The sequence below is a fragment of the Parasteatoda tepidariorum genome, chromosome 8, assembly GCF_982258835.1.
Source record: "Parasteatoda tepidariorum strain Cologne lab strain chromosome 8, Ptep-v5.0, whole genome shotgun sequence".
Classification (NCBI taxonomy): Eukaryota; Metazoa; Arthropoda; class Arachnida; order Araneae; family Theridiidae; genus Parasteatoda; species Parasteatoda tepidariorum.
Window position 1 is genome coordinate 6,294,024 of NC_141762.1, and position 27,484 is coordinate 6,321,507.

Here is a 27,484-nt window from a genome sequence, read left to right on the forward strand (position 1 = left end):
GCTGAAAGAAAAATTACTTATTATATTTATATTATTCTTATCTGTTAGGAAACACCTGTTGCTAAGTACACCCTATCTAATTTTTGTTTAAACCCATTTTAATACAATTTTCTTTTCTTAAAAATTGAGTGGTTTTATACAGTGGTTCCCAAAGTTTTGAGCCATTTGAAAAGGAATATTTAGTTACTCCATGGTTGTATTAAAAAAGAGAGTGAAGTGCATTTTTTGAAAGATCACCAATTCATAAATTTTTTCTTCATTTATCAATTCATAAAGTTTTATCACGGAATTTTCTCAACTTAACTGTTTCATAATATTTTTATATCATTCTATATATTTGCTACTTGAATATAAATTCATCAACATGGTAATTTTATATTTGAGACATTGCCGCAGTTGTTAATTATCATAATTGCTAGTACTAGCGAAATTTTGTCTTCTTTAATAATTATCAGCAGGGCTAAAATGCTGATGATAAATGCATTTTTGTTTGTTTCTTCCTTTATAGTTAATCATAATTTATGATTTTTTCATCATTTTTTTTGTCCCCTCCCCCTTTTTTTTAAAAAATTATTTTAATTTTGAATGATATTTTAAGGTAAATATTTGTAAATTAAGTTTTTTATTCATAAATTTGTATACATTTTGATTGAATCCTTGTTATTTTAAATATCTTTCAATAACAAGTGTTGATGTTGAACAGAGTTTCTCAAGAGCTAAAGAATTTGTTTTTGGACAATAACAATCTTTCAATTTGACGAAAATTGAAAATCATTTGATATTACATTGCAATTTTAATGTTCTTGAACATTATAACTAAAAATTGAAAAATTCCTATTTACTTATATTTTATTTTATTTTTAAATTATATATTTATTTTTATTATTACATTGTTTTTTGTTACATTTATAAATACAATCTGTGATTTGAGGAAATTTTTTTTATAAAAAAAGCTAAAGTAAAACATTTTTTCAGAAACTTATAAAGACTCTTATTTTTCCTTTTGAATACATCTTTGAAGGTTTTTAAACTTTTTGCTTTTAATGAATTTTCCAATCTTCAACATCCTAGCATAAAGTATCAGTAATACTCAGGAAATAGTTGTATTCTATGTTTATCGTTGTTAATAATGATCATAATATTAACGTTGTCGATGATTATTATACATTTAATATTAATTGTAAGACCTGGCATTCTTTGCTACTTACTAAAACTGTTAAGGAAATGTGCGCCTCACTTTGGGAACTACTAATTTAATGTATAAAATAAAGTATGTATAACAATATCAGTGTGTCCATGGGTCAGGGAGAACCTGGAATCGTCAGGAAATTTTATTTTAACTCTAAAAAGTAGAGAATAATCAGGGAAAGTTTCCATTGGTTACATAAAGTCTGGAAAATTCCTATATGTGGAAAATAATCTGTCTTAGAATTGTCAGTAACAGTAATAAGTTATTGAGATTCGAGTTAAATAATTCTAACATTTATTACAATTCTGACATCTAATGAAACTTTTTCATGTCTCCATTCACTTACTATTTTATGTTTTTGCTCATAATATCTAATGCTTGACATTACGAACAAAAAACAAACAAACAAATGGATGAAAAATTTTATGGTATAGATAAAGTATGGCATGGATTTTCATTGAAATTTACCTGATATACCTGGTAAAGTCAGGAATTTTTTTTCTGAAATTAAGTGGGAACCCTGCGATATTTTATTGTAAATTTTTGTATACAAAATAAAAATTCTCATAATTTTATTTCTTATTTGAAACATTCACCTTGTTTTTCAAAGAATTCTTGTTTTTATGCTTATCTAGCTCTGTTTTTAACTGTGTTTGTGTTGTTTTTAGTTTGTCCCATATTGTATGGCTGTTGAGAATTTGTTTTGATTTTAAAAAAATTGCTGCAATTATTTTTCTTTTTATATATGTATGTCTGTTGATAGATAAATATTTGTTATTAGATAAAGGGAAAGAAAAGTGTTTGGAAACTCCGAAAGTACGTCAAGGTATAATTTTTAGATTGGAAAAATTTAAAAAAGAAAAATTTTTCTTTCTGAATAACTGTGCCATTATCTTATTAAAAACAAAATTGATTGGGACATAATATGGAAAATGCTTATTAACTTTGAAAAAAAAATGGCTACTAAATAAATCAAAGTTGATATTTTTTAAACTTTTTGAATGTAAAAATTATTTCTTGTTATCTTTTAGTGTTTCTTCTCCCTGTCATATGTCATTCATAGTTTATTTCTAAAAGTTAAAACTACAAGTTTACATTCTGATCTGTCTGTGTGAGATACGATACTGTGGTAAAAGAATGATCATTATAAAAAACAAAACAATAAAAATATATTTTATCTGTGCATAATGATGTTGCTTTAGTAGATGACATTTGAGAATAAAAACTGGTACTTTGGGATTATCCTGTCAATCCTCGTAAAAATGCACAAACCCTTGGCGCCATCGTTATGAAAAGCAATTTCCAAAATAAACATTCCAAACACATTAAATTTATCAAATAATAATAAAAAATTAATAACAAAAAATTTAAGTGAAAAAATACGTCATAAGGAAGCGTAATAAAAAGAGTCAAAACAAAGTAAAAACCTCTGTTTTTTTTTTTATAATTACATATTGAATTATTCTTGGGGGATCTTTCGTATCGTGATCTGTCGTGCCAACTACAATAGCCAAGGTGCCAAATGGATTTTAAACTTGCAATTAAAAAGATAAATAAATAAAAGCCCATGTAGATGTTTGCCCGGCGGTGGCTACAAGTTATACCTTTCGAGCTGGTCCCTTTCTGTGATGTATTTCTTAGTGTCTCGCTCACGCTGCCCAGAAGTTGCCTAGACTTGGCGATAATTCTGCTACAGATCACGATTCGGAAATATCCCCCAAACAATTGCCTAGCTCTGTCTTCGGTGCTAAGCAAATCCCAAATTTGAATCATTTTGCAGTTGAGGAAAAAAAAAATGGTATATTTCAACACGCTAAAGAAAATTAATTCGCGTAGTCAATGATTTCACAGTATAATTTGCGTTTATTGGAGCGACGGGATAATCCCAAGGTACCACAAAACTATTTAAAGTGAGGCCACTGAAAAATTCTTTTGAACACATATCGATTGAACATATTCTTTAAGGTAATTAATGTCACTTAAAAGTAAAAAGTATGCAGTTATTTGTACATCACACTTTCGAATTACAAAACAATAGAAATTTCGCACATTTTGTGTTATTTAATAAATTTAAATTATAACTGGTTTTCAACTTATATACTAAGTAAGTTTATTATTTATTTTGCGAACTATTTTACTGCATTAAATTACTTACATTTTAAATAAATCCTTGAACTAAATTTGTTTTGAATATGATTTGTTAAAACTTATTTTATCTTTTTCGATTTTAATACTATGGATTAATCACTTTACAAGAAAACATTTATAGAGATCGATAGATACGAGAAAACTATGAATGCGGGTTAGTTTAAAATATCAAAAAATGCCTTGGAAGTGTATTAAAAGTAATGGAAAATTAACAACTTTACATTAAGTATAAGTAAAACATAATTGAAAAAATTATGTATTTAATGTAATAAAAATTTAGAATGCAAAAGATGAATAAACTTATTTATTTAATTAAAATGGTTTGAAACTTCCGTTTGAACACACTCGTTTCTTCTCAATAGAACAATAAAATTTGGACCTTTGTTATAAATTGCTGTTAAATTTCGAGAAGTTAGCACAATTACAGAAAGCTCTTCAGTGTTTTAAAGACTTCGATAAGGCCGGGATAGCCTGGTCGATAGGGCACTGGACTCATATCCGAGAGTAAAGTGACTGATGCACGTTAAATCTGTCGAGTCGCAAAAGTCCTCAATGTTCCCATATCAAATCAATACCTCTGGGGGTACTGGATTGGAGATCGATCGTTCTCTGATTCAGGTCAAAATTACGATCTGTGGATGTATGAATGGGTGTGACTTTTGGTGTGGTAGAAGTCGAATTCTTGGCCATAGATGGCGCCCCTGGAAAACAAGAACAATCGCACCCCCTCTGCCTACACAGGCAGACGTCAATATAACAACAAAGACTTCAATGCCTTCCATAGATGCTAGCTTTGGTTGTGGTTCCGTTTTACTGTCTCCATCGGTATTACTTAATCAGCTTCTGCTAGCATTTTTGGAACTGACAGCAGCACCAGTTTACTTTAGTTGATATTGGTTTGCTAGACAGTTATAAAATTTTTAATGTAACTCAAATAGTTTTTTTTCTTCCAATTTTACATTTTGTTTTAAAACAAAGAACCCTGCATTGATTATTGAGGCTCCAAAGCAAGAAGTTGTGCGCTCCTAATTTAAGAACTCGATGTTTAAAAAAGATTAAATTCACTTAAAATTTCTGAACTAATAAGTATAATATTTTCTGCGAAGAGCTTAGCAATCATCTGAAACCTTATTTACGAATGGGCGTTGCTTATTTTGCTCTTTTTTTAGAGAAAAAAAAACTTCCTTTAATTGTCTACATCAGTGTATACTAGGATTAACTTTTGAATATGCTAACACAATTACATATTGTAGGTGCTTATCAGTTAACGCCATATTTTGTTTTAGTCAGTTTGTAATGGTTTATTTTGTAATAGGACTTTTTTTGGTTTGTAGAAAGACATTTTTCTTTTTAATGAGTAGAAGGATATTTTTCTTTTTAATTTGATTGTAACAGAAAAAAGTTGTGCACTAATATATGTTGATCATTGATCAAAACTTACAATTACGTTTGATAGTAAAATTATATAAGCTTTGAAAATTCTATTTTACTACCATGTTAAAAAATTAATTAGTTTTACAGATATTAGCAAAGTTTCTAAAGGGAACATATTTTCATTAAGTCTATGCGTGCTGCAGCGAAAATTTTCCCTTGACACACATGCCGTGAGTTGTGCATCTTAATTACCATTTTCATGCTTTGTAGTACATTTGTCTATCAAAATAAGTAACGATTTCTTGCGTATCGTCTTTTTTGTTGTTATTGTTAATTTTATGTGTTTTATTTCATATTATTTATTTAAAGTATATATATTTTTTAATAAATTTGTGTCTGCTTTATTTTCGCCTCAAAATTACAGGGAAATGTATCTATGGCAAATGGATACTGAATCAGAGATCCGAAATTCAGTTCATTTAAATTATTTGACATGTTCCTAAACCTAATCGTCTAGAAATACAATTTAACACCATCCATTTTTATTACTTTTAAATTTAAAAAGTCACGGAAAATGTCTGAAGCACTTTGAACGGAATTTTCAACATGATTTTTGTCACCTTGATGAAATCCTAAACCATTACAACTGACAATTTGTCTCTTATATTGTTTTATTCAATAATCTTTAAGGGTACTAAAAATTATAGTTAAAAATTCCTCAACCAAATAGCTAAAATTAAAGTTAATTTTGTATATAAATTATTATTTTTTATAAATGAGCTGTTTGATAGAATTGATTGAAAAAAATAAATCTTTTTTAAAAAAAAACATTTTTAGTTAGATTAAATTTAACTGAGTAAAAAAAAATTTGTTTGAAAAGAAAATAATTTAGTTGATTCTTTTTTTTTTTTATAAATTGTTTGAAACTGAAGATAAGTTTGTAAATAAGCTTAATTAAAATTATTATTATTATTTTTGATTTTGAATTTGAACGTAATATAGTTTGTCTTAAATAGGAACTCCTCCAGACATTCGTCTGAACCTGTTGCGGTGACTATGGTAACGAGGTCCCTGTTTTGGAGTGGTTTTGAGTCGGCTCGGCGAGAGAAAGGGAATCTCTTCAGTCTATGGTGTTAGTCCTAGAGTGCAGCCACCCTCCTTAAAATGCTCCATTCTTGTTTCCATAGCACCAGGCGGCCCCAGACTTTGTGGTTGGAGGAGTTCTTAGCTCAGATAAACTATACATGTGTTGTAAAAAAAAAAAAGAAAGAAATATCTGTAATAGTAAACTAATTCGTATAAACGTGAAAAGAACACATAAAAGAAGCAGTGGTTACTATATACAGATTTTTAATATTTAGCCATGTAAATGATGAAAGCCTTGATGATAATTTGAATGTCCACTATAATGTAATTTGACGTCAGCTGGTTCATTGCCACTCAATCCAGGTTCATTAGATTTGACTTGAGCTCTGAAACCATTTTGGTCAGCTACATAATGAACTTCTCTCTGCACTCCTCTCTCGTCGGTGAAGCCGTAACTTCCCTGAACCTGACCGTGACCATCACCTCTTTCCTTTCGAAACTGCGCCGCCCCATGATCATCTTGGAAAGCATAGCCGAAGTTGTAAGGCAGGGGCTCCTCCAGCTGAAACAGAATCGAATAAAAATTTCATACACATTTAAACGTTTTTAAATATCCTATTTCTGTGTGTGTGGGGCGCCTAGCAAAATATATGTAAATGAACTTGTATGAATTTTTTTTATCTCTGAATAAATTTTTGAAAGTGAACTAAATATTTTTTTTTGTATAATTTGTTAAACATTTTATACTATTATTTAATTTTCATCAATGTAAATTATCGTTTATTTGATGTATCAAGAGCAAGGAATTCGGAATGTGGAATTTTTTTAAAAAATATTTCATGTTTTCTAATTCTGTAAATAGTTTCTAGAAATGTATAAACCACTGGGTGCTTATCAAATATTGGGACGATGTGTTTGCCGTCAACACGAATGTTGGTCCCTATAACAGATGAGTAATACCATGGTGATTTGTTAAATGAATCGCAAAATATGTTTTCGATTTAATTAGTTTTTATTATTTTTTATTTCGTCAATATTTTCGTAATCCGAATAAAATTTATCCGCACTCACTGAATGGGGTTCAATAATTATCGTTATGTATAATAGTCGCGATATCTTTTTGATATAATTTTATTTTATTTTATTAATTTGATGTTTTTTTATTGTCCAGGTGGAGCAGGAAGTAAGTTAACATTTGTAAATTTGTGTTAAAACATGGACTTTTTTAATGCATACTCATTGGTTTTATTTGCGTCCAGTTATGGCAAAAAAACCAAGATTGTTTTATATAGTTAGAACATATATAGACCACTGTCTTTAGCAGCTATGTTTTCTATCAGTACGATTGATATAGTAAAGGAAGTTTCCGTATTTTTGCAGAAAATAAAATTAAAATCAAAATTTTTAGATTATTAAAAAAATATTTATATTTTTTTATACTGGTAGGATGACCTATGACGTATTAGAAATGCAAGGCCTTGGTCAAGACCCTGCGTGCCCCACCTTTACAACAGCTCACATAACTATTAGCTCTACTTGATTTTCTAGTCTACTGGATTTTGTCAGTTTCTCCTGTTTTTTTTTACATTTTAGAAAACACTCTGAAATTGAAATGTTCTTGGAAGAATTCTATTTTATTGTTTCTCTTTATAATTGTGTACCTTTGATAGTAATATAGTGTCACTAAATAATGTGAAAATCATTTATAGTCTGAAATTTAAAATATTAAATTTGTAACTGTTTTTTAAAAAAATATAATTTTGATTTATTTTTTCATTGGAAATTCTCTGCATTTCAATCAATTCAAAAGTAATCGTTTTCTCTTAACGGAGGAGTTTTTAACGTATGTATCAATTCAAAGTAACTGTTCTATAATAAAGTATAGTATTCAAAATAAACGATTTTAAAATTGAAGTAAATGTTAAGAAAAATTTTCCTTTTCAATTCATTTTATAACAAAAGCAAGTTTTAAATATAGCAGGATATAATCAATACTTACATGCTGACTAATGACTAGGCAGAAACAGCACAATGAGATGAATAGAAGAACCTGAAAATGACATTTTGAATATTAACAGATAAAAATATAAGTTGTACAAAAAAATTTATTTCACTTTTTTTAAAAATTTTTATAATACACAATGTTTTTTTTATTTATTTTAATTAATTTTAAAAGTATTTAGCTATCTGAGACATATTTTATAAGATTAATATGCTAATGAATAAAATGTCACTAATATCTATATTTATGAAAAGTAAGGTTTTACTATACTCGGAGATGCTCCTTAGACTATCGCCAACTTGTTCGCCAAGATTAGCAATGTTGTTTCATTTAAGGCAACATGCCCATAAACATGTAAATAAGGTATAAATCGATATTTCCTTGTTTACTGCTCATATTAAATTACATGAATTTACTTTTAACGTTACTTTTTTGTTTTATTTTGTTATAAAATGCATTTCATTTGGATTTTATGTTTTAATTATGTTGTTTTCGGCGCCAATTAAATGGCTGGATTTTACGCGTCTAATACCGGTCTAATACCGGAGAAGAATAAAATAGGTATTCTGAGAATTCTGCTAAAATAAAAATATAGTTTCAGTAGTTAAAAATTAAAAAAAAAAAAGAATAAAAAATTAATTATGAATAAATAATAGATGTACCTATTTAAAATATATCGATTTGTTGAATTTAAAAGTGAACAGTAATAAAATAGATACGGGTATAGTAAATGCTGTTTTTTGCCTAATTTTTCCAGTTAATATGCATAAAAATAAATAAAATGAAACCAACATATAAACAGATGGAATAATGATAATGATTATTTTAAAATTAGTATTGATAATTCATTGTTCGAATTAAAGTTGACTTTTTTTTTTCTCGTAGCATTAACTAGATTTTGTAAGAGCCTCTCTCCAATTTAATGTGCACGTAATTTCTACAGACACAAAGTTCTTAATATTCTCTCTTTTAATTACAAGTGGGAATCGCTTTCTGATCGCCATCGTCCGTTAATCGCCGAAAATTCCTTCCAAGTTCTCATGCTTTTCTCCTTTCACTTAAGTTTTTCCCCAATTTATATGTCTTGATATTTTCTTATATTTAATTTTAATGACTACGCTCGCTAGTATTTATTGATCCCCAATCCCTAAGCTTTAAAATTTAATCACTCCAAATAAATTTGAAGTTTAAACATTGTAAGATGCTTTGTTCATAATTTCGTTTGTGTTTTCTGAATAAAATAAGAGAAAATTATTTTTCTTAAACATGCCGGATGGTCAGCAAAATTTGCTAAATAGTGAAAACGTTTGAGAGGTAACAGCGGCCTCTCGTGACCTCTTATCTCAACACTCCTCTAGGGTCCAGCAGTGTCCTCTATTTTTAAAAACTTAATTCAGAATTTTAGATTTTTTTTTAAAATTGCGCATTCAAAAACCCGAATCTGATGTTTGAAATTAAAAATGAATTACTTCGTTTTGTTTGATCTGGGTTGAAACGAAAATTGGAAATTAACAAAAGGTATCAAATTTATACAACTTCTAAACTTTATTTACTTCATTTTGTTTTTGTATACAAAATATGCTTACGTCATTTTCTGTAGTAAAGTTAATTCTGTAAAAATTGAAAAAATAATTATCGGAATTTAATAGATCTATTCCAGTGGAATCGAAAAAAATGCTTGAAATTTCTTACTCAGGAAGTCGAATCAATTCCTTTGTTAAATTTATTTCCAAGTTAAATTTATTTACCTCATCTCATTTTCGTATTGCAAGGAATACTAAAATTCGTTTACATAATTATATTTGCAGACTAATTTTGTAAAATTTAAATAATATATACGGAATCTTATGAATATGTAATATGGAAATTTCTTATTCAAGCTATCAAATTTAATATCTTCCAGGTTGAATAATTTTCTTCATTTTGATTTATATTACGAAACACACGTAAATATGTTCATATAGTAAAAACGATACTATGATTAATTCCGTAAAAAAATAAATAATATTAATGACATCCAAATAAATCTAAAAAAAAGTCAATATTCTAACAAATACTAAACTATGTTCGAAAAGTTGATGCTAAATTGCAAATAACTGCAAAATATAACCTATCTCCATGAAATCTAAATTAGAAAAATAATATAGAATGTTAAATATCTTTATACTATTTTATTTTTTTATTACAACAAATTATGAATGATTCTATAAAAATTAAATAATATAATGGAATCAAATTAAAAAAAACAACAATACGATAATATCGAATGATAAATTTATTTACAGCTACTATATTTACTATTATTATTATCATTACCAATTTAAATGTTAAGTTTATCTTTCTAATTTTTATTTTACGACAAATACATAAAATCGCATAGTAAAAATCTTATTATGAATAATTATATATATATAAAAAAAAAACAATTTTAATGGAATATAATTACATATTAATAAAAAACACTTCGATATTCGAATAAATATTAAAATATATTACATTAATTAAAGCTGCATAATAAATAACTCTTAATAATATCCATGAAATTTAAATTTAAAAATGTTAAATTTGTTTACTTCATTCTTTACTTAAGAAAAAACAGTAAAATATGTTCGGATAATAAACTCTGTATTATAAATATTTCTATAAAAATTAAGTAATTTAAATATAATCTAAATAAAAAAAATAATTCGATGATGTACGATGCATTTATCGACTACTACTTTACTTCTATTATTAATTATTATTATTATTACCAACTCGAGTGTTAAATTGTTAAAATTATTTACTTTATTTTGTTGTTATATTACAACAAATATCAAAATATTATAATAATTGCTACAATGAAAATTATTTTGAAAAAATTAAATAATATGGATGGAATCCAAATAAATAAAAAACGACACGATATTTTAATTTAAAAAGAAGAAGAAAAGAAAAAATTCTTAAACATGGATGAAGGTGAGGAACATACCTTGTGGATCATTTTGTTGTTGTTTCTTATTGTTGTCATTACTAAGACAAGTGTTTGTCTTTTATATAAGGAGGGATAAATAAAGGAAGTGAGCGGCTCCGGGTACTTCAAAGCTTCCTTTTTTCTCGATTCATTGAGCTAATCGTTGGGTGACAACTTCCCTTCTTTCTTCAGGAAGTCTTATTCTTTTTAATTATTCTTTGTCAAGTGCATGCTTTGTCAAGTGTTCTCAAAGAACATTTTAACTAACGTAGAAGAAAAAATTAGATATTCTTCAGCATCATTGACGAGATAAAAAGAAAGTTAGGGGGGGGGCAATGAAAAAAAAGATAGCTCAGTTATTAAACTTACCTCTCCAAAACATGTCATTGTGTCAAAAATGTATCTTTACCAAGTAAAAAAAATAATTAATAAATATTAATCACAATATTTCTCTAATTATGTTTATTTTTTACAATTTAACGTAGTAACGTACAAAATTTTTTTAAAATATGCCATAACGAAATTCGAATTTGATTGAAATCGGTCGAGCAGTTTTTGAGGCATATAAATTTAAAAATATAACTGTTTTGAAGATGGAATCTTAAAGAGCGATTTTTTTTTTAAATATTAGACTTTAAAAATTCTAAATTGAAGTTCTCTCTTGAAAAATCAACTGCTTTTCTTCGTTCTTCTGTTTGTTCCGTAAAGTTTTATATTTTAAATTTCAATTATATTGTGCTGTAATAAGTGTGCTGTAATCACCACCCGTCATAGATGTTCTTAAAATTCATGCGAAAATGATATCGGAAAATTATACTCATGAAGAATCCCAGATTATTATTTAAGTGAGGAATAAATTAACTCTCTACTAAAATCGAACAAATCACCAGTGAAGAATGGACTGAAAACCTTTAAAACCATCTTCAACTGTTTGATGCAGATTTGATTGTTAGAGGTATCCCTAACAATCATTCGAGCTCTTTGATAACTTAATTCCCATCTTTCCTCAGTTGCATTAAGGGAGCATTTTTATTTTTTTCACCTTTCAATTTTAATTTATTACCCTGAATGTAAATATTTTTTTAAATTTAATTTCAAACAAACATTCTAAAAACATACATTAAGAATGATCTTCGAAAGATCTCATAAAATAACGTTCATTTTTTTAGCGAATAATATACTATTCTTATAACTGTTGAGTTTGCAACAGTTAGTTATGATTGTTACGTTAGGCTTGGCCTCTCTTATAAAATAATAAATAAAATAAAATAAGCATATATAGAAGCATAGATAGAGTAATAAGCATAGATAGCATAGATAGAGCTATTTATGCTTATTTTGAGAATGTCTCAAAAAGTTACAATTTTGCGAAAATGAAAATCGTTTGTGAGCTAATTTTTTAATGTTGGATAAATTTCTGGCTCATAATCATTGTCTAGGATCATAAATTTATATTCATTAAATGATTTTAGTAATTTTTATCGAGTTGGGATTAGCCCACTAAATTTATGATTTTTTAAAAAGCCTAACAAATATATTTTTTAAATATTTAACATCTTTTTACGTAGCTCAGTCACCAAGGAAAATAAAACAATAAAATCAGTTTAAGCGCACTTGAGGCAAAGCTATAACTTTAAACTAAATATATCATCTTACCGTAAAGAATTATTTGGACTTTAGAACGCATTAATAACTTAAATATATCATCGTTGCCAACTCTTGAAACAACGTTGCGCAGCCTTCTTTTTGCTTGCTTTCTTAAAACTTATTGAATAAAAACTATTGTTTTGCTTTTCGTAAAATTAGAGTATGCATAATATTTAAATAATACTTTCTGTTTGAATTTTAAGAAACTGATGAAAGAATAATAAATATTGTTTCATGCAGACGATTTTCTTTTACAGCGAAACAAAAGTAAAAATTCTTTATCTCTCATTTGATTTGTTAAGAACATGCCAGCATGAGATGCACCATTTTTAGTGGTTCCATAAAATCCAATATGACACGTCAAATAGTTGCTTCTTTTTCAAGAGTTCTTCTTATTTATCGCATTGTGCCGCCAAGACTAGGATTCCAGCAAGACTACGAAGCTATAATAATTTTTTTTAATAATTCTATGATATATATCGTAAAATATAGCACGAATTAAATTTTGATTTTTAAAAGCTTTAATATTGTTTTGAAAGCATATTTGTATAATTTGATAAAAAAATAAATAAAATGGAACTATATGCAGTCGCGGAAGATTACTTAAATCCTATACCTCAATTGTCTCTTCTTAGCTTGCAACAGAGAATAAACTTTTTTTAAGAATCGCCAGTTTGGGGAGATTTTCCACCTAGATTAAAATTATCAAAATCAATGAGTCAATTTTAATGTTTGCACATGTATATGATGCAGTGTTAGAATAACCTTTTTAGTGTTTAAAAATTAAATCGCAGACGCTTTTCGTTTTCACCCAACTGTGGTTTTTCTCCACAATGATGTTAAGCGACATTTTCGGAAATAGTCTATACTCAGTTGCAAGTTAAGAAAAGACCATTGCGGTAGAGGATTTAAGTAATCATCCGCGCTTGCATATAGTTCCGTTTTATTCGATTATCAAATTATAAATTATATTTTCAAAACAATATACAGTATAGAATAGCTTTGAAAAGTTAAACTCGTCGGACAGAAATTTAATTCGTGCTATCTTTTACGAATATATCATAGAATTATTAAAAAAAGGTTATAGTCTCGTAGTCTTACTGGAATCCTAGACTAGGCGACATATTTTGATAAATAAGGAGAACATTTGTTCTTGAAAAAGAAGCAACTATATGACGTTGCGAGAGCATTGGATTTGATTGGACCACTAGAAATGACGTGTCTTATGCTGACATGCCCAAATTAGATGTGAAATAAAGAATTTTCACTTTTATTTTGTTGTAGAAGAAAGTCATCTGCCAGAAACAATATTTATTATTCTCTCATCAGTGCGAACAGAAAAATGTACATTGTTACGATTTTTAGATATAATTTTATTAATTCTTATTACTTGTTAATTGATTATTCTTGTTAATAGCTGTTACTATTGTTAATAAGAAAGCAAGCAAAAAGGAGGTTCTGTAACGTCGTTTCAAGAGTTCGCGACATTGATATACGTTCGTACTAGGAGCTTGGCATAAATTTGGCGTGCACTTAGATGCTAACAGGCTCCCTCCATAGGGATAATGTTTTTTTTTTTAAACTTGCTACAGAGTACAGACGGCGCTGACTAAAGATATGCATGAACGAACAGTAATGGATAATTCACATCAGTTATGAATTTTCTTTCTTTCTTTTTTTTGCGTTATTTTATGGGTCACTCACGACAGAGCTTTTGAAACATGACTTTGAGCCCGAATAATTTTTTTACTGTAAGATGGTGTAATTAATTATAGCTTTGCATATTGCTGACTTAAAATATCCTCAGTGGTAGAATGGTCATGGCTTAGAATCTCCTTGCGGTCATGCAACTGTGGGAGGTTTTGTGGTTTTCCTCTCCGTAAAACGCAAATGAAGGTTAGTTCCACAGAAAAAAAACTCCACGAAGGAAGGCAAATTTCTCCCACTGCTTCATCCAGGAGTTTCCTTGTCTTCTGGATTGGGTTCAAAATTACAAGGCTACAATAGTCGTAAACCCAAAAATTGGGCCAGCTATTCAACGACTGTTATGAAATCACTTTCATGGTTCAACGCCATTTATAAAATAAAAAAAATATTACTTTTATGGAGCCGAGGAGCATCAGTAGACTGAACGTTCTCCTTCCAATGAGGTGACAAATATTCGAATCGCAGTGAAATGAAAAACATCTTTAAAGGTTAACGTTGTTCAATACCCTGCATAATTTTAGAGAGTGAATTTAAACTTTCTAAATTACCATATTTTAAAATACTTTTATAGTTCGACCCTGGTTATAAAATTAAAAATAAAAAACACTTTTTGTACCGAGGTAGCTCAGGGCATTAAGCGTTCACCTTTTAGCGGTGTCTGGTTGATATGAATTCTGCACTTGGCTCACACTGCCCACAGTGCAGTGGCGTAGCGAGCTTAACTCGCGCCCGGGGCACAATACCCTTTTAGCGCCCCCCCCCATTCGAAAACCATATAATATTATATATAAAATATATATGGTTTATATATAGGCGACTTGGATTATAGCAAATTAATAAATAAATAAAGTAAAATAAATAAAGTCATAGACTCAAGCTAGGCTTTAAATTTGAGACAAAAAATGTAGTTGAGAGAACAAGACTAGATTTTGAAATGTATATGATCATCTAGAATTAGTTCAAAAGATACCTATTATTTATTTTGCATATTTATAAAGAAATATTTTAAAAGCACGCAGTTTTTAAACAATAAAAAAGTAAATATTTATTATCTCTAAGGAGATACATATATTTAATAATCATATGATTATAATACATTAATATAACTATTACTATGTCTAAATTTTCCGTGCTTTTGATGAAGCAAATGTATCAATAATATCATCAAAATTGATCATTTAAAATTTTTCTCTTTCCACTCTTAAAAATGCTAGGTCACTTAGGCGATCTGTCAGAATTAATTTTAACTTGCTGAATGAACGTTCGCAGCTAGCAATTGATACTGAGATAGTCAGGAGTATTTGAAATGCCGCTCTCAGATTTGGAAAAACATCTTCTTCATTCGAGATTGATTATAAAAGTAAGAAATTCTAATGGAGTTTTAGGTTTAATTTCTTTTCTACTGCGGAGTAACATTTTGCTGTCACATATTTTGATAAAAAGTTCTATTACATTGAAATCTGTATTATAAAATTCACCCAGATTTTTACAATTTTTTTCAAGGTCGTTATCAACATTATCCTTGTTTAATAAATTTTCAACGTCTAGTAGAAATCCAAATTTGAAATTAAGGTCACTTAATCGTGTAAATCGTGTACACATTTCTTGGAGACGATCAAGAGTGCTTTTCATAACGCGAGAAATTTCACTTTCTGCGGAAAGACCACCATAGCCAATTCTCCAGGCACGTATTGTTGTATCCATATTCCATTTTTCACAAAGAGACTCTGCTTTTTCTATTACCTCTTTACAGAGCTTGTCTCAAATTTCGGCTAGTTCAGTCGCTAATGATTCAAGATCATGGAACACTTCTCTAAAATTCATTCTAGGATCTTGTAATCTGAGCTGCACACGATCAATCCTTCTTAAAATTTCATACCAGAAATGAAGTAAAGTTATAAAACTAAAGGTTAGTATATTTTGCAACAGAATTATAGCTTCACTTCTGTTGTCACTTGTATTGGTAGTGTGCTCTGCTAACTTTTCTATTAGTTCTTTTATATTCTCTAGCTCATAGATGATAACGATAACTGCTTGTATTCTAGCGCTCCATCGCGTTTCAGATGTGTGACCTGCCATCACGGCAGCATTATCGTAACATTGTGATCTGCAGTTTGTGAATGAAATTTCATCGTAATTTAATTTCTCTAAAATTGTATTTTCGATCGAGGCTGCATCTTTAGCATGTATTTCAATGAAACTCAAAAAAGATTCTTTGATGGAAACTTTTTTATTGATAAAATCAACATCTACATACCTTGTGACTTGGGACATTTGTTCTCGATGAGAGATATCAGGAGTTGAATCAAACAAAAGTCCATAATATTTATTTCTTTTGATATCGTTTATTAGTTGATTTCGAACTGTAGATGCCAGAAGATGAATGAATTGAATTTGAATCTGTGGTGACAAATATGAGAACAACAAATTTTTCTGTTAACAAATTTTTTCATACTCTATTCACTTAATAATAGAAGAGTCGAGTAGATGTAGTAAGTAATCTTATTTGATTTATTACTTACCAAGAATGCCTTGAATTTGAAAGGTAGTAACATAGTGAAATGTACAATATAATTTATGCTGACATTAAACTTATGTATAATATTTAATATTTAATAACATTTCATTTTTATTCTAAGCAGAGCGCGATGACAAGGACGTGAATTAAATATTGAAATATATTTAATATGAATATGAATTTAATATAATATTTAATATGAATTAGATATTAAATATTATGAATAATATTTATGAATTAACTTTTATTATATTTCACTGGCACTAATTTAAAATATATTTTCCAGAAATCAATCATAATTAAAAAAAATTATCCAGCAATTTTTTGTTTTGGGGACCATTTGGCGCCCCTTTGTGAGTAGCGCCGGGGGCATGATGCCCCCCCTTGCCCACCCCTCGCTACGCCACTGCCACAGTGCTGACGTAAAATATCCTTAGTGGTAGACGAATCATGGGTTAAAATCCCTGTGCTGTCGGACTAACTATTGGAGTAACGTAAATGCCGTTTAATTCCATTAAAAAGTCCTCCATGAAGGCTAGTTTGTCCCACTGCTCGATACAGGTGTTCCCTTGACTTCTGGGGTTTGTTCAAAATAACAAAGGCTACGTAGTTTTACATTGATAGTCGTACACTTAGAATTGGGGTGGCTGCTCAAAGCCAGTTGTAAAATAAAACGAAATAAAATTACTTTGATGCACGCAATAATGAAATACACATACTTATATTTTAGACGTGTCCTCCGTGTCTTTCACCAAACTTAAAATATGAATAGTTCTTTTTGTTGGATTTCTTATTCGCTCGACCTTTTGGCGTTCTGCTTTCAACGACTTGATCCTGTTCATCGTCTTCGTAACTTTCTTTCTCTTCTTCGTTTGTTTTCTTTTCTTCTTGCTCGTGCATGTGTTCCTTATCGTGGCTATAATCGTGCACCGTATCGTACTCAGAGAGGAGCAGGACATTAGCCGGATTGTCGTTTGCCGTACCGGGTTCATTCGTTTTTATTTCAGCTCGAAATCCGTTCTGGTCAGCTATGTAGTGAACTTCTCGGAATATACCATCAGGTCCGAGGTAACCGTAACTACCTCTCACTGTTCCGTCCTGATCCCTTTCTTCTTTCTTGTAATGAGATGACTGACCATCTTTCACATCGTAGCCATAATGGTAGGGTGATGGATTAGACTGAAATAAGAGATTCTAATTAATTTTTTTTGTGGGAAATGCTTTTTTTTCAATATTTTAAAAACTATAAATGTTCAAGAGGAGTTGAGAGTTATCAGGCATTCCATTAAGTATTGTTTTTCCTTCCACATTTTGGGAGATTATTTGGTTCTTTCTCCAAGGAAAATAAAAAAAAAAGTCACAGTTTAATACCACAAGCAAAGCATTATTTTGTTATTTGGTAAAACTTCATTTGCTTCAAAATTATTTTCGCCCTACCGACGGAGAAACTGTTCATGGCAAATTCTGTTTCACCTCTACTTGTATTTTTAAGTAAATAAGTGCGCTCGGACTAACATAGAGTAAACCACAGAGTTTCAAACGCTGAAACGCTTTTCAACAAAGGATTGCACAGGATTATTCCCTACTGAGTAATCCTGCCATAATTTGTTTGTATTTGGATACTTTTAAGAACTATTTTAAGCACTTGGAACTCCATGGTCTACTCAGCGTTATTCTGAATATGAATATACTTATTCCTTAATTTAAATTTTTAAATACCAATGGAAGTGAAACAGAATTTGCAGAGAAGGTTTTCTTACGCTTTCTAGCGCCCTCTTAAGGTGAAAAAAGTCAACTCATTTCACGCAAAGCACTCACGAAAAATAAATAAATAAATAAAAAGAAGTTAAAAGGTACGGTACTTTTGTCGCACAAAGCTGCACAGTAGGCTAGTGACGACGGTCTGGGAAACATTTCTGAGGACAACATACATAAGTCATATCCCGTTTTACAGGGAGGACACATTCACACATCATCCATCCATCCGCAGATCGTCGACCTGTACCAGAGCACAATCAATCTCCGGTCCACTCCCCCATTGGCATCGATTTGTTATGGGAACTTGGAGGACTTTGTGACAATCCCGTTTTGTACTCGGGGAGTCTTCAGCAGGCGGGGATCGAACTCACTGCCTCTCGGGCATGGGCCCAATGCCCTACCAGCCAGGCTATACCAACCTTTAAAAAGAGAGTTAAGACAACTATTTTGTTTGAACTTCCCTGCTCTTTCACTCTGTGGCTGCTGTTTTGAGAATGTTAAGGAACCTTAAAAATAAGAGTTCAGGAAATGAACGGAGGGGATTTATTGAAAAACCTGTAGAGTCATTAACTCTGCAAGTTTTGAAGGGTTTTTAACTTACCACCAGAAACTACAGTTTCATGAATTTCCCACACTCTTCCCATAGACGTTGCAAAAACATTCTAAGGATAGAGCAATCTCAGAACAACATGGACGTCTGGTGTGTCTTGAGAATGAGTACCTTGTTTTGAACGCTTGAAACACGTCGAAACAAATGAAGTTTTTTCCATCGACAAGTATATCTTACCGTTTAGTTTCTTGGGATTATTCATTGGATTTAATGTATAGAATTATCGCTAGGCTTTCGAACAGACAAGTAGCTTTTATGTTTTTGAAAGAAATGTTAAACTTTTTTCCTAATTAAGCAAGATTTTGCAATCTAGGTGAGACTGCCAGTTGGCCGAGTGGTTAAATTGCCTAACTGCGAAGACAATGAGACTGATGGTTCGAATCCCGCTCAGGGCATGGATATTTCTATATGTATTTTTTCTTCTGTTGTATGTGATGTGTGAATGCGGTACGGATGGAATGTGGTGGGGATGTGTGAATGTGGTACCTTATGAACGGGTATTTGTGGTGTGGGCAACGTTGCTCGACTCCTTTTTGAAATCCTTCTTTGGTTCGCAGGTGCCCACCGGGTAACGATAAATGAGCAACATTTCCGGCATTTTCTAAGGCGAAGAACGAAAGTTCAGTGCCTGTCGTTATTAAAAAAATCTAGATGAAAATTATTCAAATTAATTAAAAAATTCTCAATTCTGAGTCTAGATAATCCTGTTATAGAGTAACACGAAAAGAAGAAAACGCTTTCACAAAACTGTTTGGCTTTTCTTCCTCTTTAACTGCATTTTCATAATTAGTGTAGAGGACACACTAGTTTACCTGTGTTAAGTCTGCTAAAAATTACGTTTTTTAATAGACTAAAAAACGTAGTATGACTTTTCTAATTAACTTTTATAGCTATCGAAAATCTTCTATCCCAAAGTTTTTCAAAAGTGATGCACTTTACTATCTCTTCATTAGTCTATTTGAAAAATGCAGTTTTTTTCTTAATTCATTCAGAATATTTAATCATTAATGTCTGTATTATTAATGATTATGATTCATCTTTTATTTCCTTTTTACACTTTAAAAGAGCAGAGAAATAAAATTTTAAATATACGACTTTTTTTTAAAATGTGATAACACAGAAACTAATCCACCGATTTGGCCAAAAGTTTGCATTTAGTCATTTAAAATCAGATTCTTGAAAATGAAAAATCTTATACCATACAATTCAAAATGCTTTGAACTGTTTATAAATAAAATAATAAAAATAGTAATTGTTTAGTTTTTTCTTCAGGGAATTCTCGTTGAGAAAACGAATTTTATAATTATGTTCAAATTTTTTTTAATTTACTTAGAAAGTTCTCGAAATATGGCGAAATCCTAAAAAAGTAAAATTAACATTAATGGTCCAGCATTTTAAAAATTAAAAATCCAAATTCATCAATAAAAGTACGTTTATGAAGTGAAATAGCATGTTTATGTCGGATACCGTTACTTAAAGTATTGTCTACACTAAGTAATTAATATATTTAAGGTTAGAACATGGAGATTGTGTCCTAGTATGTGAAAACTCTGCTCACTAAGCTAATCAGAGTGTTTAATTTTTCGTTTGCGCTCTGTACATAAAAACTATCATTAAAAAGATAAAAAGCAACCAGCTTACTTGTTTTGTTCCTTCTGCATGGTACACTATGAATGGAATTAATAAGAAAAGACTAGACAACAACACCTAGAAATATACAATAAAATTCTTATATATAGACATCAGAAAAAATAATTTCAACCAGTTTGAAGAATAACTTAAGTAAAGAAAAAAAACTGAAACAACAGTCTCTTGTCGACCAAGAAGGTTTAAGGCTCAGAAATTGTGTACTCAGGCAGGATGGTGGCATAGTGATTAAGGAGCACCAGACAAAGTTTCGATTTTTGCTCGAAGATTCTTTGATTTTTTTTACGGGGATAAGTTATATCGAATGAACAATTGTTTGGACTCTTTGTTGCTTGTTTTTAGTCCTTATGTTTTTCTTGCAACTTATAATTTATCGCTTTAGCCAACTGACCAAAATCAAATCTTTTTTTTTTTGGCCAACAGATTATCCTCTTGCAATAGAGAAAATATAGTACATTAAGAGTCATCAAAAACAGAGTTTACAATGAAATAGAATCAGAATAAGATAGATTGCAAAATGGAACATGACTGACGAAATTTTTTTTAAACTTTTCGCTAGTTGCATTCCGTTACAGGTAAGTTCTTCAAATTTGTTCAACGTTTTTTTCCAATACAATATCAATAAACTGAATCAAGTTTCTAAGGAAATAGATTCCCGATAGCAAAAATGAAATAATTGTTATGAAAAAAATTTTTTTAAACGATTCTTTTCATAATGTTTAGAATAATGGACTATTAAGAATTTCATTTATTTATTATTTGAAAAACTAACAATGTGATATTTAATTTGACAAACCTGGCCGGATATTAAGTTTAAATTTATCGGAATCTTTTAAAATGCATTTCATAAATATATTTTAAAATACATACATTTATTTGACTGATTCGAAAAAGTAAGGTAAAAGACCATAAACTTTGTGGAATAAAGTAGATCTAAAGATGTACTTCATTTATTTCAATAAAAGAAATAAACTATTTTGTTATATTATTTTTACAAAATGTAACTTTTTTCCATCAATATATTATTGATTTAACAATTTTATTCCTAGTTAGGCTAGCTAATTAAAAAAGTTAACTTATAAAAACATAACTAATGAACTAATTATTTTATTTATAAGCTAATGAGTCAGCACTCTAGAAATGTCCAAAATTTTGCATTGTTTTGAATAATGACAGTAAGCAGCAAGTTAGGCAAAAATTTAGAACTTGAAACAAATCTTTTTTTCTTTTATATCGAGATATAATCAAAAAATTATTTACGCAAGTTCAGCGTTCAACTTAAGCGTCGTTTATGCAGTTTTTCAAAGTCTTTTAATTGTAGAAATTGCTGTGCGTTAAAAAATGAAGATAAAGTTTCTGTAGTGAGTAATTAAATGGATAATTTGTTTCTTCAAATTTGTGCATCATTCGCTTTTAATACTAAACAAACTGTATTTATCTATTCAATTCCATACTTATTTTTCTTTAAAGACATTCGAGAGGTTTTTTGAAAATGGCTAAGTGGGATTTTATCTGTGCATGCGCACGCGTGCGTTTATAAGCGAGAGTTCCTTTTCTCTCTCTCTCTCACACCAAATCTGAAAGTGGAAGAAATTTCTGGTGATAAAAATGCGATGAATTCTTCTCGCACCATTTAAAAAACGATATTAAGTTGGATTAGCATCAGATGCTAGTTTAAATTTGAGAACAAAATTTGTCGGAAAGAAAACGAAATTTTGATGGACATTTAGTTCTGTTAGGAGTTGAAAAAAATTAGAAAAATTCTCTCATAGCTGTTCAGAGAATAAATAATATTTATGTTGCCCTTATGAAATCCAAGGCAGAACTCTTGTTAACTAGTCAGAAAGGGGTCAAAGTTTTAAATAACTATAAAATCTCAGACGTTATGTTAGAGATAAATTTTTCTTGTGGTTTTCAAGGAAAAATTAAAACTTATATTTTTCTCAGACGCAGAGCTGCAGTTAAAATTTCAGTACTTAAGCTAGTTGGAAAGTGGTCGAAAATTTTGATTAACGAAAAGTTCTAATACGGTGATAAAATGAGGATAAACTCTCTCTGTAACAATGATACCATTGAAACGTTCATTATCATCAGACACAGAGCTATTAAAGATATTTGAGTGCACTAGCTAGTCAGAAAAGGATAGAAATTTCGATAGAAAAATTTCGTCATAACAAATACTTAAGTAAGTTAATGAAAACGCAGTAAAAATAACAAAAAGTTTTTATAAACTTGTAAATTTATTTATAAAGTTAGCTTTTCTTTCCTTAAATAATGGTAATAATTGGATTGGCTCTGTCAAAGCGATTCGCATTGATTGCAGAATTGATTACTTTTTATAGAAATTCTGAAATTAAAATAAATAAGTGATAAAAATACTACCATTATAATAAATAAGAAAGTTATTTTTTTTATCAGTTTTAAAAGTTCTACGGTGATCAAAAATCTTTCCTTTTGCGATATCCCTAGGATAAAATCACTAAGGGCACTTTTTTTTTAGAATTAATCTTCTAATCTATCTCGTCAAATTACTCTTATTTAATAAGGATTTGGGTTCAATCTGATATACCGACTTTTCTCCATTTTGATATTTTTTTATACGTCTGCCATTCATGTTTGAATACATTGAAATCATAAGTCTAAGAGGCGATCAAGGTTAAGTAACGAATCGTGAAAAGTGTTTGCCGAAAAAAGAGTGAGAGATAGGCGCTACGATTCACTGGCGAAATTTTATCGCGGTTGATGGTTCAAAAAGATGGTTTTAGAAAGGATTATACCTCTGTTGATATACTGAAATATACAGAAAAACTTGTGCTTTTTTAATAAGGTGGTTTCCAGTGGTTGGCCTGGTTGGTAGGGCATTGGACTCGTGTTCGTGAGAACGGGAGTTCGAAGTTCCTTGTCTTCTGGATTGGGTTCAAAATCTCAAGGCTACGGAGTTGAACATTAGTAGTCGTAAGCCCTAAATTGGGTCGGCTGTTCAATGATGGTTATAAAAAAAAATTAAGGTGGCTCAGGGTATAGAGTGCTCGTTTTCCAATGAGATGAAACGGGTCCGAATCCCTGCAATGACGGGTTGTTTCTAATTCAGCACCCGGCTCACACCGACCATAGTGCTGACGTAAAAATATCTTTAGTGGTTGATGGATAATGGGTTATAAGAGTCTTCTTGCAGTCAGGCTTACTGTGGGAGGTTTTCGTGGTTTTCCTCTCCATGTAGCGCAAATACGGGTTAGTTTCTTCAAAAAGTCCTCCACGATGGCAAATATCTCCTGGTACTTGATTCAGGAGTTCCCTTGTCTTTTGGATTGGGATCAAAATTACAAAGATGCGGAGTTAAACATTGCTAGTCGTCAACTGAAAATTCGGTTGGCTGTTCAACGATGGTTGTAAAATGATAAAATAAAATAACATTTCTTTAAAACAGTTTTTTTTTAAACTTTATTTAGAGCGAGTTTCCCTTCGTCCACTCGGTACAGTATTAAAATATTTTTGACAACTTCTCGAGCGCTTAAAATGTTGTACACGTCAAAATGTTTTCCACATCTTAAATCCCTTTCATATCGGCAAGGATGGATTCTTGCAACTGACATTAGGCCTTTTATTAAAAATTCTTTTAAAATTTCATTTAACGTTTCTTAATACTATTTCTTAACAATTTGACGTCTTTTTACGGCCAAATAGAATTTATCAGCAATTATAATTTCTACCACGATCTGACAAGTTAAACGTGTTCAAAACTGAGCTGAAGCTCCGAAACAATAAAGATTTCATTCGTTTACTGAATTTTATTATTGTTATCATCCCTTTATTGCCGAGTAGATTTTATCGAAATTACGATCACTTTCCGTAAAGAAACTAACAAGACTTAAAACTAAAAAGAAGAAATTAATTTTAAAAGATATCTTAGAAAAAAGAGAAAATAATTTTATTTTTGTCAAACCTAAAATGAGAGGTGAAGGGCACTTTAAAATAATGTCAGGATTAAAAACTAGTATTTTGTCTTTTCCTTATGTTAGAATCAAGTTATGGAACAAGTTTTATCTTTATTTGAATTTGGAAAGTTATTCTCGTTTTAGCTATTGTTATTAATCTAAAATTAAAAACGAAAAATGTTTTATTTCTTAATGTGATTCGTTTTTTTCGGATTTCGTTGACGGTGCCTTGTTTGTACGTGGTTTGACAGTCAATAGCATAGTTTTGGGGTGGGTTTGGGGAACAAACCCCCCTCCGAAATTATATATTACTTAATTAATAAATATATAATTTCGGAAGGGGAGAACATGTAATCTACCGTAAGCTAATGTAATGCTTACGAGACGATGTGTGAACAGGCTTAATATTCTATAAGTATAACGTAAGCGGAGTGATACACCGGAGATTTTCTAAATAACTTCAGATTTAAGGAGGCTTATTATTGTTTACATTCAGTCAACCATTCATATATATATATATATATAGTTTAAGATAATTTTATTATTATTATTTGTGTCATATTTCAAAAAAAAAAATGCCCAATGAGGAAATACTGTAAATTGTATTTAAAAACGTGATTTAAGCCCAGTATGAATATCTGAATTCTGCTCTCTCCTCTCCAAAGTGAACCCAGTGGTTGGAAAAACTACATTATTTTTGTAGTTAACTACAAGTACAACTATTTAATTACAAATGTAGATAACTACAACTACGGCTACTTTTTTTAATGTAGCGACTACGAACTACTTTGCAGATGTTGCACTATTTCAACTACTTTTAGAAGACGAACTTGGGTAGAGAACTTAATTTATACCTATTTTCAAAATAGTTCGGAACAAAAAATTGACTTATTCAAACGTGATCAATCATCAAGAAATATTTATTCGCGTTCACATGAATCAGTTTGTTTAACCATTTTTTTACGAATGGGTTCTTTTATTTTTCAACTTTTTAAGCTCGAACGACTTTCGACAATGAATATTAAATTTAACAAACGCTAGGGGGGTTGATCAAAAGGGAATTATTTAAATTATTGTTAACAGATGGTGATAAAGATTTACAATAGAGTGCTCGATTTATTTTGACAATTTTTCATGCTTTTTACAGAAAACAGGAAAAAGGACAAAAGTGAAATTTCTTAATAATTAAAAATATCCAAATAGAAACAATAGTGAGATGAAAAATATTATGTGCAATAAACTGTTTTTATTCTAATGGAGATGATGAATAAAATATATAAGTGACGGACACTGTATTCTATTTATGTTTATTTAATTGCCTATCTGACAGAATCGAATTAACGAAACCTTCGATAAGACAAAGTGTGTGTATAAATAAGCATGAATAGGTGAAAAAAATAAAGGTTTCTATACATAAGCAGTACATAACTAATACTTGCTTGTCAGAAAATGCATATTTCTGCATATTTTTTTCGCATTGAAATAATTGAAATCTGTCCGAACTTAGTTGATAGTTGACTGAACTTATGTGAAGAAATTATAATTTTTGACCTTTTTACGCATAGAATCTTTCAAAACTATTAAGTTTTATCTACTTTGGTTTCGATCTTATTTGATTTAATGTGAAAAAACACACAGGGATCAATATTTTTTGTATTTAGACATAGATTAATAGAGAAAATAGGTATAAGTTTAAAAATTTACTGTTTCAAAATTATTAACTGAATTTTAAAAAAGTCGATATTTGAAATTTAATTTCTCAGGAGTTATTTAACCGATTTCGCTCAAGTTTTGTATTTTGCTATTTAAAACTAGATGCTTTATAACTATTTAAAAATTTATATACCTTGCAATTCGAAAGTTTTACGACTGTTTTTAAATAAATAATAAAACATGGTAAATATTAAAAAAAATTATTTTTTGCAAGAAGTATCTTTGGATAAACGAATTTTAAAATTGTTTGCAATAAACTTCTCGAGACATGGAAAAATAGGCAAAAAATAAAATTAACATTAGAAGATCCATACTTTGGATCGCCTTCCTGACTCAACTATGGGAACCATATTTCCCAGTTTTACGACTTCCCACTATATTTTCGGGGACAGAAATCCGAATCCGCTGAAAAAAAGGTACGTTATGTTTATTCAGAGGAAGTACGATATTTTAGGTCACCCTCTCAAACCATTAAAATGAAATTCTAATAATGTTTGTTTTGGCTCACTGTACGTCTTATGAAATTATTACAGCTCACTAATTCTATAAGAAAGAACCTCTTTTAGAATTTAGATTCATTCTATTGATCCTCTGAAATCATTTCAAAAATATGTATATTATAATGCAATTTTAAGAAAATTCCTCTTTAATTGGAATCTCGTTTACCACATATGGCTCACAGACCCCCTATATGGCATTCCTTACTTATGCGTATTTGACTTGCATTCGGCCATATGTATGCGTATTCGACATGCCTTATCCACAACAATAAAGAAGAAATATTTGTAATGTTTCTACTATACTTTAAAAGAAATACAACTATTTTTGTATGTAATGAAAAGTGTGGGAAAACTCACCCTTGTGAACATTTCGGATGACAGTTTTTGTTAAACTGGTTTAAAACATTTTTCCCACACGGTTTATAACTTAAATAGAAAATAATGCATCGAATACAAGATAAAAGGATTTGTAGTCATTTAACGGATTTATTTGTATCCCTTCGAGCCAAAGGAAAAAAATTATTTCACTTATGGCGAATAGTGCACCTTTGCAAGAAGAGAGAAGCCTCAAACCCAGAGGCAATTATGCATATTTGTTACAAAGTTAGTATCAAACAAATTTAGAATTCTTAATATTTTGCTAATGGCAAATAGTTGTTGATCTCCTATAAAAATTCTATTTAAAGTTACTATTGTT

General features: G+C 29.8%; 2 protein-coding genes across 2 annotated transcripts; both read right to left on the reverse strand.

The window, feature by feature from the left end:
- Window positions 1-6,068: 6,068 nt before the first annotated feature.
- On the reverse strand, window positions 6,069-11,139 carry LOC147805245 (cuticle protein 10.9-like). Its single transcript, XM_087149387.1, has 3 exons — window positions 11,122-11,139; window positions 7,797-7,847; window positions 6,069-6,359 (listed from the first exon to the last, which is right to left on the reverse strand). The coding sequence occupies exons 1-3, from the start codon at window positions 11,137-11,139 to the stop codon at window positions 6,069-6,071; spliced, it is 360 nt and encodes a 119-aa protein (XP_087005513.1).
- On the reverse strand, window positions 6,274-27,215 carry LOC107445404 (uncharacterized). Its single transcript, XM_021144496.4, has 5 exons — window positions 27,145-27,215; window positions 20,634-20,699; window positions 17,344-17,803; window positions 7,797-7,847; window positions 6,274-6,359 (listed from the first exon to the last, which is right to left on the reverse strand). The coding sequence occupies exons 1-3, from the start codon at window positions 27,154-27,156 to the stop codon at window positions 17,351-17,353; spliced, it is 531 nt and encodes a 176-aa protein (XP_021000155.3). The 5' UTR covers window positions 27,157-27,215; the 3' UTR covers window positions 6,274-6,359; window positions 7,797-7,847; window positions 17,344-17,350.
- Between the last annotated feature and the right edge of the window lie 269 nt (window positions 27,216-27,484).